We start from the raw sequence: 15,638 nt of genomic DNA, 5'->3' as shown, positions 1-15,638 counted from the left end.
ATTGCTCGAACTAGAAGAACTAGAAGTTAAAAAACTGAATGAGAAAAAATGAGCTAAGAGGCATATTGTTGTCTTAGGAATTATTATAGGAATATTTTAGTGTTCCCACTGGCCAATCAGAATTGAGTGATAAAGATAAGTTATAGAATCAACTAAAACTCAATCCAATCAAGCTTGTATTGAAGACAGAAAAGAAAAAGAACAAGCTAGTATCGAAGCTGCAAGAGTAAATAAACGTCTCAAAACAGAAAAATTTTGAACTGAAGCCGAAAATGAAATTATCTAAAAAAATTGAAAATTACATTACACCCCAATCAATCAAGGCAAAGTGACAACTTTGGATTTAATTGATACGTTAATTAAAGCATCACTTTTCACTGAAAATGAAGTTGATAAATATTTTCAACATTTTGAGAAGGTTGGTCAAGCAATAGAAGGGCCCACTGATAATTGGTCTTTATTCTTACAAAGTCTTCTAACTGGTAAACTACAAAAAGCTTAGGCCCAATATAGTCTCGGCATTCTTTGTTAGACCAAGATCTCTGATCAAGTCATTGAGGTCTCTTTGGTTGGGGTAGTATGGGTTGCTCTCACCAGCTGCACATCTGAAATTTTAATCTGGATCTTCAACGTCTACCTCCTTTTCTGATTTGCTGCTCTCTTCTGAGGATGGCTGCTTTCTCTCTGGTGGAGTGGGTACAGGGAGCTTAGGGCAGTGTGGCACTGATGGAAGGTCTGGATACATGATAGCAGATGCATTCTTGCCAGCCCAACGATTGGAAGGGTCCACCATGCAGAAGTAGCAAATGCTTGAGTGGTCAGTAGGTTCACGCCAAATTCTTGGAATAAGAAACTTCACATGGTTCTACTTCCCCTCTGTACCATCCTGCAAAAGAGCAAAATAAAATTGTTATTATGAAGAATAAGTTTATTTTATCCATAACTAATGTGTAAAAGGTTCGTGCAAAATATTTTATATGTGATATTTTTCTATGCTATTGAAAATTTAAAAACATTTACATTTTAAAATGCCAAAATTTGTATAATATAAAATCTTACTATTCAAGCAAGCAAAATTGTCCGTCTTACCTTCTAGAGTTTTTTTACAGTGCTCACAGGTAAAATGAGGTGCCCAGAGTTTGTCTTGATCCCTGACAGGCATGCTGAAATATGCCTTGTAGGCTTCATACATTTTAGCAGATGCTATCACAGAGTACTTTTTCCACTTGTCACGATAAATTGGCCACATTCATAGCAGAATGCGTCTGGATAATGCTTGCAGCTTCTTGATGCCATATCTAATAAAATCAGATACGTCTATGTGTTCACTTAGGCAGCTAGAACTAAATTGAAGTGGTGAGTGGTGAGCCCTATATAGATATTAATATGTAAAGTTCTAGAAAATTCGAAAAGGTTCTTAAAATTCTCGTAAGTTCTACAACATCCTAGAAAGTTCTTGAAAAATTCTCGTAAGTTTGAGAAAATTCTCTATCAACTACTCAGCGCTGAATCTACCTGGAATATTCTGGAAAATAAGTAAATTTGAAAATTTCATTACCCAGGTCATAAAAGCAAAGAGAAAAGTAGGTCTCTTCCATTTACTTCAGGCATAAGCAATTGGAAAATAACACTTTATGCCCAGGAACAAGTAAAAGTACAAATATTGTTACATAGTGTTATTATTATATCAGGTCATCCTTTAAGTAATGTCAGATTTTAGGTTCAAAAAAAGAGAAATGATTTCAAACGCTTTTAATGTTGTTTAATCAATAATGTATGTTCCATTATTATTAATTACTTCCTGCCAACGATTCACAAGCTCCTTAATGCCACTTATTTAAAATTCTTAGGGTTTGGAGAAAAATAATGTAGATAGAGTAGTTTTGATATCTTCATGTGTTCTAAGCTATTTTCCATCAAGATAATTCTGCAAACTTCGAAATATATGATAATCAGATGGGGCAAGGTCTGGAGAATAAGGAGAATGTAGAAGTTCTTCCTAGTCAGCTGTTCAATCTTTGCAGGTGTAATCCTTGCTGTAAAGGACCGTGCATTTTCCTGATGTAACACAACACCTTTACGATTAATCAAAGCAGGCCTCCTTTCTTTCAGTGAAACATTTAAGAGCTCTAGTTGTTGACAATATAAGTCTGATATAATTGTTACATCGAGTGGCAGCAACTCAAAGTAAATGACATCAACAATATCCCACCAAATGTCTAACAAGACTTTCCTTAGGTGGAGGTCCATTTTGGGCTGTGTTTTAGCCAGTTTACCTGCATTGAGCCATTGTCTGCAGCACTTAACATTTCTATAAAATATCCCTTTTTCATTTCCAGTCATTAGCCTGTCCAAAAAAAAAGATGAGTTGCGTTCACGAGAGTGCAAAGAAGTGCAAATGTCCACTCTTGCTCTAAGGTTGGTTTCTATCAAATCATGGGGAAACATTTTCCAAGTTTTTACATCTTTCCAAGCCATTGCAGATGACAGTGAATTGTTGAACGGGTTTAATTAAGCTTCTGTGTTAGTTCTTCAACTGTTACAGCACAATCTTCATCAAGTGCAGCCAGCAGCAAGTCATCATTAAACTCAACAGGACGACCTGAATGTGGAGCATCACTTAAGCTGTAATCACCTAATCTGAACTTCTGAAACCACCTTCGACTTTTTTTTTTCATTGAGAGACTCTGCACCATAAACACCTTGAATGTTTCTGCTGCACTTTTGCCTTTCTTAAACTCATAAAGCATTATATGCCTAATGTGCTCCTCAGACACACCCATTTTCACAGGGGTTTATTTGATAAATGATTTGAAAAAGTGGAGTTCGCTTAACTTCTTTTATTTTTTGAACGTTGTCATACACGTTGTACTACATATTTTAGTCATTAAAGCCTTCTACAAAGACAGAAATGATGATGCACTTTCTGTATTAAACTTTCGGACATTATGTATGAGATGACCTGATATAAAGATCTATGTGAATGGGAAATAAATTTTGTATGATTACATATTTCAGTAGTTCCGATAATCATGCAACAACTTTGCCTTTATTTTTTTAATCTATATCTTTACTTCAAAAGTGTATTAAATACTACAACTGTTTTTGTTTTTTTTCTTTTTTGGGCTTGGTGATCAAGGCTGGTTGGTTGGTTGTTTTTGAATTTCGCACAAAGCTATTCGAGGGCTATCCGCGCTAGCCGTCCCTAATTTAGCAGTGTAAGACTAGAGGGAAGGCATCACCACCCACCGCCAACTCCTGGGCTACTCTTTTACCAACGAATAGTGGGATTGACCGAACTTTTTAACGCCCTCCCCCCCCAGATGAAAGGGCGAGCATGTTTGGCACGACGGGGATGCGAACCTGCGACTCACAGAGTACGAGTCGCACGCCTTAACACACTTGGCCATGCCGGACCCATGTGATCAAGGCAGTGAACTCGTAATGTTCGGATTTCTGATTCGAAACCAGTCGTACCGAACATGCCCTTGCAGACGTAGGGAACGTTATAAAGTTCTGACACTCGTATTATTCATCAGTCTAGTCTGCTACCACTAAATTATGGACATTAACGTAGATTGCCCTCTGTAGCTTTGCGCAAAATTTCGAAACAAAACAAACTTTCGGCTTGTATATAAAAGGAATAGTTTTTGCGCCATCTACCGTATATTTAATATTTGATAAGCATGGCAGTACAGGGTGGTTTGCGAGGTGTTTTGATTGACTTAAGTGGAACAATTCACATAGAAAATTCTGCAATATGTGGTGCTGCTGATGCTTTAAAACGGTAACTTGAACAATGTTTTTTCTTATAGCAAAGCCACATCGGGCTATCTGCTCAGCAACTTGAACAATTAGCAAAGTTTTAGCAGTTATTTTGAGAACGTGTTTTCAGCATCTTTTAAAATTATTTGGTGTTCTGCCTTTGACTATTATTATCACTATTACTATTATCATATTTTTAAACTTAAAAACATTTTATTGTTACTGACTTGTGCTGTTGTTTGTTATAAAGCACAAAGGTGCAAATGCTCACCACAGATTTCGAACCCCAGTTTCTAACATGCAAGTCTGCAGACGTACTGCTGTGTAAATGTTGACTCAATGTTTCTGAGAGAGAGAATAAGAGTTATTAAGTAAAGATTGCTTCTTCAATGCTTAACTTGATTTAGGATAAGCTTATGAGCTGGTTATTAAAATTTAATCTAAAGACTGATTTAAATTAACATTGAACATTTAAGTTGTATCTATACACATGCATCAAGGTGTAAAAGTATTCTATAGAAAAAATGGAACTAAGCTCTTTTTGTATCTGATTATAACAATCTATGATTTCTAACCTTGTGAACTGCAAACTTTTGCATATAAATTACAAATTAAACCTAATAAAATTTTAATTTTTGGTCTTTTAAGATTCAGTAATGACAGTTACTACAATGCAGTGCTCATTGTCTGACCATTAAAGTTTTTTAAGGAAGTGTGAATGATATAACTTTTGAAATTTTTTACTGTCTTATTATTCAGTGGATAAGGTTTTAATCTATAATTTCTGAAAAAATGCAGGGTGAATAGCATAAAAAATATTTTCAATTAAACATTTTAGCTCAATAAATTAATATTTTTTTTTTATATAATGAAAGGTTGAGGAAAACATGTTTGAAGATCAGATTTGTAACAAACACTACCAAAGAATCCAAACGTATTTTGTGGGAGCGATTAACAAACCTGGGGTTTTCCATAGAGCAGGATGAAATCTTTACTTCTTTGACAGCAGCTCATGAGGTGGTATGTAGGAAAAACCTTCGACCCCAGTTGTTGTTAGAAGATGAAGCTTTAGAAGATTTTCCAGGTTAGATGAAAAATTCAAATAAATCTAGATACTTGCATTAGAACTGTTTTCAAACTTTGATTGCACTTTGTTGTTATGCTTTTACCTCATATTTTTCTTTTAGCTGTTAAATATTACATAATAGCAGTTTTGTTTCTATTTCATCATTATGATTAGATTCTAATTTACTCTTGGCTTGGTAAAAGATTATCACATTATCTGATTACCCAAGAAGTGGGCCTCTTAACATAGTACATTAATTTATGTGTATGAACATACGTGCTGTTATGAATTATATTTCATTATGTCTTCTTTGTCACTTAAATAAATATTATCTTAATATTAATAATATTTTAAAACTAGTAGGTGCAGCCTATCAGAATATGTATTTTGGTTATTGATAAAAAGGCACACCAAATAAAGAAATGCTAAAGTCTGTGAAGCGTATGTAATAAAATACAGGGTGTTTGGAAAGTCACTGTGCACTTATATATTTATTAACAGACAAAACTGCACAGTGACTTTCCGAACACCCTGTAGTAAATTATTACCAATAAATTGTTAGATAAATTTAAAGAAAGCATAATAAAGTACTTTTCAGAAACATATCATAAAAAAACACAACTATTTTAAAACTTCATGAATGCAAAGTTAATGTTAAGTAACAAAAATATAAAACAGATTAATACACTTAGGTACATATCCTGTTCTTTCATTGTGTTGTAAACAGCAAAAGGGCTTTTTATGTGGAATTATTTTCTTTTCTTGATAGATACTAATACAAAAAATCCCAATGCAGTTGTTGTGGGATTGGCACCTAGCAAGTTTAACTTTAACACCCTTAATGATGCTTTCAGGTAAGTAGGATTTGTTTGTTTGTTTGTGTTTCTGCATTTCCTAAATTAAAAAACAGAAAATTCTTTCAAAACTAAGTTACAAGTGGAATAGTAGAGTTCTGTATTGAGGATTTATAATAATTTTAGACCAAGTAAAAAAACAATAACACATGTTTAGTGTTTCCACCCACTTCCTTACAACACATGTTTAGTGTCCCCACCCACTTCCTTTTTTGTATTTACATTCCCCTTTTTATATTTATCATAAAGTCTGTTTCATTTTGACAACTTCTGTTTGACATGAACTGTTATAAAATAAGCAACAATTGTGAAAAGGATGGCAAACTTTCTTTCAAAGAGGAGAGGGCATTATAAAAAAAGGACTTCCTTCTCCTACTTTTCAAAAACATTAGATGCTAAACTTTTCAGTTGGTCTTATATGGTTCTGTTGATGAAATTAAATTGATTGTAGTTGCAAGAGAAATATTTAATATTTTGAGATGAAATAACAAAAACTTGAATTTGTTATAAAGTTTATGTAAATCTATTTTTTTAAAATCTGTTAACTAGGGTGTATATTTATCATAAAGACTGCTGAAAATGCAATCGTAATAATCATCGACTAATATCAGTGTTATGTTTTAATATAAGTTAAGCACATGTTCAACAAATATCAATAGCCATGTGATAACACATTGCAAAATTTTTAAGACAAGAATCATCATTTATTTCTGTCAGTGTGGATGTATATAAAAACAATTATGCATTCATAAATGCATAATTCAATAGCAATGTGTTATCACATAACTATTAATATTTGCTAAACATGTACTTATATTAAAAAGTAACTGATATTAGTCAATGATTATTATGAATATGATAAATTATCACTTATCTTTGTTTTTGTACTAGTAAAATGTTGTTAATGTCAAAATCAAACTTCCAGTTTTAATTGGTTTACCATCTAATAGTTTCTTATGTTAACTGCAGTAGTGCTAATGCTAGAAATAAAGTAAAAATATTGTACAATATTTTGTTATGTATACCATGGTTTTAAAATTATGATGGTCATAACATTTGAACCAGACAGGAATTTTGCACAAAAATCTGCCAAATGTTTAAAGAAAATGCTTAAATAACTATCTAATTGTGGTATAAAACATGATTCAGATTAATTGGAAATAAATATTTAAAATGTTGTTTGAATTTAAAAGTGTTGTATCTGGGTTAAATTCTTAATCTCTGATTAACCAAATTTTGTTTATTTATGCTTGTTTATTCCAAGTGATTAAAAAGTAATTCCTATTAGTGAAATAAAAACAAACTGTTAAATATTCTGTTTTGGAGTGAGGATGTGCTAGATTATCAGCATATTTTTTATTGTTTTTTTAACTTCATTTCAGACTGGTTCTTAGTGGTGCCCCCTTGATTGCTATCCACAAAGGTCGATACTACAAAAGGCAAGATGGACTTGCTCTTGGACCTGGACCTTTTGTAGCTGGTCTTGAATATGCCACAGATAGAAAAGCTGAAGTTGTTGGAAAACCTGAAGCTTCATTTTTTTTAGAGGGACTTAAACCTTTTGACTGCAAACCAAGTGAAGCTATTATGATTGGAGATGTGTGTTTGTTGATTGAGTTTGTTTTTTATTACTGTTTTCATCCTTGACCTTATGCTTAGTGTCATAGTTGATTTTCACACAAAATTGAATTGATTGTAAATTCCGAAAATGAATGTTTTTAGTTTTTATATTTCCTGATATCTTGTGGCAATACAGTGAAGCGAGTAACACTGAACATTACTCTCCTTGAACAAATATATTGTAACCAAAAAAACAAAACAAACTATATTTCAATTACAGTTATAATAATCAGTTACACATGTACTCATAGAAATAGAAAGACTTGAAGTCAATGATAAAACAAACTGTTTCAATTTTTCAATTATATCTGGTTTGTTTTATCATTGACTTGAAATCTTTCTATTTTTATGAGTATGTGTGTAACTACTTACTGCTCTGTCTGTTAACTTGCTTCTCAAAAATAAATTATGCTCTCTATTGTAGGTTGTAAGTAATAATGCAGAATATTGGTGTTCAAACAGTTATGGAAGCACAACAGCATTCAGGCTTTATTCTTTTATATGTAATTTTTTCCATGTGGTTACAGTGAAAACATATCTGTCAGAACACTATGCTTTTTTTACTTGTTTTGAGCTAACTTTAATTCAAGATGTACCCTGTGTATCCACTGGTTCTCTTTTGTGTGGAGCATTTTGTTATTAGTTTATTGAAGATTTCAACATCTTGGGAATTGTGGCTAAAAAGAATGCAGTGCATGAAAGAGAGTTTGTAGATGCATGAGGTGCATTCTGAAATAATTGTAAATTGAATAGCGTAATCTGAGCTACTAGAATTGTGAATTTATCATTGCCTGGTGATATGTGTGTAAAACCAAAAGCTTGTGTAAACAGTATGTCTGAGAACTTGTAGATGGAGAAATAAGCATTCTAAATTATTAATAATGGATGCTTTTGTGAAATCTTGCTATATGGGAGAAAAATATTAACTTATTTTAATGTTTACCTAAAAATAATGTGAATGTACAGTTTAGTTATTTGGCCAATTAACATGAGAATATTTTGATTACTTTTAAAGGATGTTAGAGATGATATTGATGGATCCCAGAGGGCAGGACTAGTAGGAATGCTGGTTAAGACTGGTAGGTATAAAAGATGGATATATTTAGTTATTATGTATTCCAAGTATTTGATTGTTTTTTCATCTAATTTAGTAAAAATATTTTTTGTGTTAAAATTCACTAAATCTACTTTCAACAACATTGAATATTTAAAATTGTATATAATGTCCATGACTTAACTTTTTAATATTGCAGAGACAGGGTTATGTACGTTTTTTTTCTGTTATAAAAATAATTGAGCAAATATCACAAGTTTTTATTAAAAATCAGTTAAGTTTGTATCAAAATGGTTCTTAATTAGTTTATCTATCTCTTGACATATATTTTGAGTACTGTTTAGCTTTCTATGCTTAACTCAGGTGTTTTAAGGAATACAAGTTCTAGCTTTTATGGTGTGAAAGAGTTTTGTTTTAAAATTGGTTGTGTGATAATTTTCAAGTTCACAGAGTTTAACAGTAAATAAAATTTTTGTATTTAAATTAGAGATTTGATAGTGCACTTAGATGTCAGTTTGCATAAATTTACAAAATAATTATTTTATAGCTGAACAGAAAAATCAAAAAATGAATGTTTTATGAAAGACTAGGAAGGTCTGGGGAAATAATGATAGAAAATGAGTTATTGTATCAATGACTTTAAAAAATATTCTTCCTTATTATTCCACACGACAGTTTCTTACAATAAAAGAAACCTATAAACAGTAAGTCAACTCAAAGTGAAACTATTGAAATATTATTTTTAATTAACTTTAGCTGTGTAGTGTGTTTTTTGTAATATATTAACATAAGAATTGAGGGTTTTATAATTATTTTATAGCTTTTGTTCTTGTATTAACAGGAAAGTATAGAGAAGGTGATGAACTTAAGATTTCTCCATCTCCAAATTATGTGTTTGAAAATTTTCCAGCTGCAGTAGACTTTATAATAAATCACTTGACATAGCAAACTTTGATTTATTGTGTGTTTTTTTACTTATTAATTATGTCTTATGAACCAGAATTAGTTTAAATATTGAGATCTATGTTACACCTTATGTAGTAGTTTTATTTGGCTAAGTATGTCAATCATTTAGTATTGAAAGATGTCCAGAGAAAGGTATCACAATGTTTGTACTGTCAAGGATAAAGTTTAAAAGGTTAATTGAGTGTAGGTTGATAAATTGTTTTGTAAAATATTATTTTTCAACACAAAATGGTGTTATTTATTTAGACTACCCATGAAAACATTTCCTAATATACTCTATTTGTGTTATAATGAATGGAAGGTCATATTTGGCATAATGAGTTAAAATTAAAGTGTTGGATTCAGTTTTATTGTAAAAGATACTAGTAGACATATTGATACACAGTTGCCCTATTATCAGTTTTGTTTAGACAAGACAATACTGTATTGTGCTTGTCAATAAACTATGCAGTATATTATTGAAATTGACAACAGATGAAATATTTAGTGTTATGCTACCACTTAATACGTCCATAATTACAGAGTTAAGATGGTACTTTTAATGTTTGTGGTACATAAAATATTTTCTTTAATTGTCATTAATTTCCAACTCAAAATTGAGACACTGAGAAAGCAGTTGAAAACATCAAAGTTATTCTGATTTATATTTCAATAAAATACATTCTAAATTACAATTTTATTTAAGAATGAAATTCATAGGTTATGTGAAAAATACTAATGATTTATTTCACAGGTAAGTAAAAAAAGTATTAGTATATGGGCTAGGATAAAATCATTGTAATAACTTCCTGTATGTTGTTATTAGTAAACTATAAAGCATTTGAAGTTGAAAATAGTTGTGTTGCATATAAATCAGCGACAGTTTCCAGTAATCAGTGATGTCGAGAAACCCACTTGTTGAGAAATTTATATGCAAAAACGGCTCGTAAAATATTTTCTCAACCCAAACGAGTCGTTTTTGCATACAAGTTTCCAGTAATAGTCACAGTAAATCTAATGAGATACTTTTGTGAATAGTACATTTATTTATGCAAAAACTTGAATCTCAGTTTGCTTTTTCCACCTTACTTTTTTGAAAATTAAATATAATGAATTGTTATATAATTATAAATACACAAGTCATCATTAGTATGTGTCATACAAATTAGAAATGTGCATGTAGGCCTTGACAACATAAATAGACATGTATATAAACAAATAAAACAATTTCATTAAATATTACTTTCAAACGTTTTGAGTTGTGAGAAAACGTGTTGTGTTTTAATATTATGCTTCCTGAATTACAATTATTTAAAGAAATGTTTACCAACTAAAAAACTTCAAGCTGCAAAAAACTTGGACCCAGCATGGCCAGGTGGGTTAAGGGATTCAACCCATGATCTGATGGTCACAGGTTTAAATCCCTGTCTCACCATACATGCTCGCCCTTTCAGCTGTGGAGGTGTTATAATGTGACGGTCAGTCCAACTATTTGTTGTAAAAAGAGTAGCCCAAGAGTCGGCAGTGGGAGGTGATGACAAGCTGCCTTCCCTCTAGTCTTACACTGCTAAATTAGGGACGGCTAACGCAGATAGCCCTCAAGTAGCTTTGCACAAAATTCAAAACAAACAAACAAAAAACTTGCCTGTACTTGTGTAGATCATAACTGATGAGTTGAGATATATGGAAGACTTGTGATAAGTGATGTCATTAAAAAACTTGTTTTCAGTATGCTTAAAAACCTATTCTACTTGTACAGTAACATTATGACGTTCCTAGACTAATACTTAACTGTGTTTAAATAATTTTACAAGGCTTTTTAGTGGATCTGTTAGATTGACAATGGTCACAGAGAAACTTATAAGAAATTATTGAACGTAGAACTTGTATGCTGGAGCAAAAACGTTCTCTAATGCAGAACAGTTGACATTTTTCTTAACATTGTGCACATGTTTGTGTATATGGTGGAAATGAAAGTCATATTATACAATAACTTGCTAGCTTAATTATCTCCAATGTTTATCTCTTAGGTTAATCACTTCTTGCTAATGCTAATTATGTTTATCAACATATATCATGGCTAGATCAAGCAGGAGTAAACATACTGATGTTAAGATATATTTTAAGGTTAGAGTTTACACAGCTCAACAACTAACTTAGCTTGTTGCTGGTAAATGTTTAATTCACATGTTGTAAATTTGTCTATAAAACATTTATGGCTCCTCTGATATCCTACTGTTTATGAAACTTTAGTGATGTGTCAACCTCTGTGAACTAAGGAAAGCTTCTTGAAGTGTTTCTTGTGAACTCAACAAGATAGATGATCTCTTCTAGTTGTCATACATACACCATACAGGTTTTAATCATTTACCTTATGATGCTATCTATGCAATCAGAAAGAACTGAAGAAAAGACTGTACAATAAAACAGTTGTATTGTTTAATATGAATCTAAGTTGTTACAAATTCATAGTAGTAAAAATCTTGAAAAATTAGACCTTTTGGTTGGGGATGTTTGACATATTACCTGCAGGACATAGGACGTAAATCAGATGCAGGTTGTACTTCCTGTTCAACCCTAGGTTTACTATAATGTGATGGTTAATCCCACTATTCAATGGTAAAGAGAGCAGCCTAAGAGCTGGTGGTTCTTCAACAACAAAAATGTGGTTCTTCTAACTTGTTAGATACAACATCAGAAAATGTCTTTTATTGGACTGGGTTGTATTCATTACATAGTTTGGATTAAAGTACCAGACATTGGATGTGTCACGACCAATTAAAAACTTATTTGTCAATCTGTTTTATATCTACAATGAATGGATAGGTTGTTACAATGGGTTGCTAATGTTTAATATACTGGTTGACATAAAATATATCACTATTACCATTTCCAACAAAAAAGTTGGCTCTAACAGCATTTTATTGTCAAGTAATGTTAATAACTTTTGTCCATTGAGAGTTGTATGATTAGTCTGTTTGAAAGTGAGAACTGCTATATAATAGAAAACACCATAATACATGGAAAAATAATAAGGATAAATCTTCAAAATTAGTAAAACACGTATAACAAAACTTCTATTATTATTTACAATGTTTCAGACAGGTTGCTTAAACCATGTTACGTAGTAAAAAAACTGACAGTATATACCCAGTCTGGTTGATATAGAGGATTAATTATTTGGGATTATGCTCTAATCTGTCCTCTGCAGAAGAGAAGAAGCTGTTGAGAAGACAGGAATCTGAGATATGGAAGCACTCTCCAATTTGAAGTATGGAGGAAGAAGAGTGGAACAAATGGTTGGAATTGTCTTAAGTCCCACAGATCAAAAGGATCACCCAAACTATGACAAAAATAAAAACAAATTAGTCAAAAATTGGATATCTTCTTGAAAAATTGAAGCAAATTTAATTATAGTTTTTAATAAAGCAGACACGAGCTATATTGAATAAATATTCAGAAAAATATCAAAGAAACACCTAAGTGCACAAGTAGTAATGCAATCAGTCTTTCTGATGGTACATAGATGGTAATTAGTTCTAATTACTCTCTATAATACCACATACAAAAGTCTCAGAACTTCATTATACTCATTTGTTATTTTCTATAACTTACAACAGACATTCACCTTTAAGTGATTACAAGTGTATCAGAGTTCAGCCATGAGAACCTTGTATGTTTCATTCTCTTGACATTAAATAAATGGTTAAACCAATCTGAAGGCTCGATGATCAGCCTGAGGGCTTGTAACAGTATAATTTTGGTTTTGATCCTTGTGGTGGGAACATTGCAGATAGTAACAATGCGAAATCTTTCAATTAAAACAAAAGTAAAATACAATGGGAATAATATAATGTATATAATTTTTGTGCATGTGATTAAGAAGGGACTTGAGGATTTTTTCATCCTGTTTACACCAAAACAGTTTTTAGCTTTAATACCAGTTGCATTAAAATGAATAATAATTACACTCAGACTAAAAAGGGGTTTGGTATGACCTATTGGTCATTGTACTTTGTTTGTGGATCTGAGTGTTCATGGTTTAAAAACAAGAAATACTCTACTTTTGGGGTCCAAAAGGTGCATTATAAAAGTGACTATTAAATTGCATCATTTGGTCAAACAGGAGTAATCCAACAGTTAGTGGAAGGTGCTGTTCATTAGCTTAATTCCCTGTAGTCTGTTGAAAATTAGGGATGACTTCATGAAGATAACCCAAATCTATCCAGGTTTGTACGAGAAACTATGAAACACACAAAATTTAGACCTCCAAATAACATCACACTGAATAATGTAAATTACTTTATACAAAGTGAATGTTGAATCATAATTAAATCATAATAGTTATTGCCCCCCAGTGGCTCAGCGGTATGTCTGCGGACTTACAACGGTAAAAATCGGGTTCGATACCCGTGGTGGGCAGAGCACAGATAGCCCATTGTGTAGCTTTGTGCTTAAATTCAAAAACAAACAAACATGATAGATATTTACAACTGCACTCAAAACCTGGTTTTATTTTCTGTTATTAACTGACAAAAGGATGCAGAAACTGTAGTTATAAATTATATAATTTTTACACCTTCAGGTTTCTAATTGGATATCACAGAATAGCATAATACACTTAGCATTTCTCTCTCTTTCACCTTTTTTTTATGTTGGATTTGGTTTTAATGGGTACTTTTCGTTGTGAATTAAGGCATGTCGTACATTCATGTGTAGCATGGAATTCAAGATGTTTAATTTGTTTATGCTTTTGATAAAATAAAAACATCATGTTGATCCACATACTTCAGTTTTATTTAGAGCCTTTGGGTTGCTAGGGCTGAAGAAACCAACCGATACGACTTTCCATTTTGAAAAAAAAAGGACGTTCAATTCACTTCTCAAATAATTACAGGATCGCCAATCCACACTGAATATAGTTGTTTATATTCCAATCTATATTAAACGAAAATTATCTTAAATTAGTTTCATGCACCACATAATCATGTAAACCATTAAACAAGTTTATAATTCCAAGGAACAAAAGTAAACATGGACTTCCAAATCTCATATTATTAACCTTAATACTTCAGTTCTTGTTTCCAACTTTAACATTCCACCACCAAAGCATAATTTGTATGGGTAGCTTATTGGAGCTCTAACGGTTTAGTAGACCTGAATCACATCCTATATATACTTTAAACTCCAATTCGAGTTTTTAGCTACTTGTTTTGCCTTTCTTTTCCAAATTGCATACTATTCTTGTATATCTTCTCATCTCCATTTTCTATATATACTCTACACCCCTTCTAACTAGTGGGTTCGGCTATTTCAGCCACACCCATTGCCAACAGGTGCATAAAATCAAGCATACAGTGTGTAAACTCCATCGATAAATATTGGAAGTAGAATGAGTCATAATAAAGAGCTCAATGACTTTAAATATGGCGCTGTCATAGGATGCCACCTTTCCATTAAGTCAGTTCATCAAATTTCTGCCCTGCTAGAGCTTCTACGGTCAACTGTAAGTGCTGTTATTGTAAAGTGGAAACGTCTAGGAGCAACAATAGCTCATCCACGAAGCGGTAGGCCACACAAGCTCACAGAACGGGACTGCCGAGTGCTGAAGTGCGTAGCGCATAAAAATCATCTGTCCACAGCTGCAACACTCACTACCAGGTTCCAAACTGCCTGTGGAAGCAATGTCAGCACAATAACTGTTCGTTGGGAGCTTCATGAAATGGGTTTCCATCGCCAAGCAGCCACACACAAGCCTAAGATCACCATCCACAATGCCAAGCATCAGCTAGATTGATGTAAAGCACATCACCATTGGACTTTGAAGCAGTGGAAATGTGATCTCTGGAGTGATGAATAATGTTTCACTATCTGGCAGTATGACGGACGAATCTGGGTTTGGGAGATGCCAGGATAACGCTATCTGCCTGAATGCATAGTGCCAACTGTAAAGTTTTGTGGAGGAGGAATAATGGTCTGGGGCTGTTTTTCATGGTTTGGGCGAGGCTCTTTAGTCCCATTAAATGGAAATCTTAATGCTACAACATACAATGACATTCTAGATAATTGTGTGCTTTCAACTTTGTGGCAACAGTTTGGGGAAGGCTTTTTTTTTTTATTTCAGCATGACAGTGCCCCTGTGCACAAAGCGAGGTCCAAATAGACATGGTTTGTCACGGTTGGTGTGGAAGAACTTGAGCACAGAGCCCTGACCTCAACCTCATCGAACACCTTTGGGATGAATTGGAACACCGACTACGAGCCAGGCCTTCTTGCCAGACATCAGCGTCCGATCTCACAAATGCTCATGTGGCTGAATAGAAGCGATTCCCCG

General features: G+C 32.7%; 1 protein-coding gene across 2 annotated transcripts; it reads left to right on the top strand.

Annotated features, from left to right (window-relative positions):
- The first annotated feature begins 3,644 nt into the window (after positions 1-3,644).
- LOC143224937 (haloacid dehalogenase-like hydrolase domain-containing protein 2) lies at positions 3,645-10,558 on the top strand. Of its 2 annotated transcripts, none has more exons than XM_076453431.1 (6): positions 3,645-3,787; positions 4,641-4,849; positions 5,601-5,685; positions 7,068-7,284; positions 8,321-8,384; positions 9,201-10,558. In XM_076453431.1, exons 1-6 carry the CDS (start codon positions 3,687-3,689, stop codon positions 9,302-9,304), a joined length of 780 nt encoding a protein of 259 aa, XP_076309546.1. In that variant the 5' UTR covers positions 3,645-3,686; the 3' UTR covers positions 9,305-10,558. The 2 variants fall into 2 exon arrangements, with proteins under 2 accessions (XP_076309546.1, XP_076309547.1); XM_076453432.1 differs by lacking the exon at positions 3,645-3,787 and adding an exon at positions 3,995-4,136.
- The last annotated feature ends 5,080 nt before the right edge of the window (positions 10,559-15,638 follow it).

The sequence above is a fragment of the Tachypleus tridentatus genome, chromosome 9, assembly GCF_004210375.1.
Source record: "Tachypleus tridentatus isolate NWPU-2018 chromosome 9, ASM421037v1, whole genome shotgun sequence".
NCBI lineage: Eukaryota > Metazoa > Arthropoda > Merostomata > Xiphosura > Limulidae > Tachypleus > Tachypleus tridentatus.
The sequence above is the reverse complement of the archived record's forward strand: the minus strand, read 5'-3'. Positions and strand labels throughout refer to the sequence as shown.

Excerpts from the sequence above, each read along its gene's own strand:
- LOC143224937 (XM_076453431.1), top strand. The coding sequence starts at position 3,687 with ATGGCAGTACAGGGTGGTTTGCGAGGTGTTTTGATTGACTTAAGTGGA. Across the intron at positions 7,285-8,320 it reads AAGCTATTATGATTGGAGAT|GATGTTAGAGATGATATTGA; the intron begins GTGTGTTTGTTG and ends TTACTTTTAAAG. Across the intron at positions 8,385-9,200 it reads AGGAATGCTGGTTAAGACTG|GAAAGTATAGAGAAGGTGAT; the intron begins GTAGGTATAAAA and ends TTGTATTAACAG.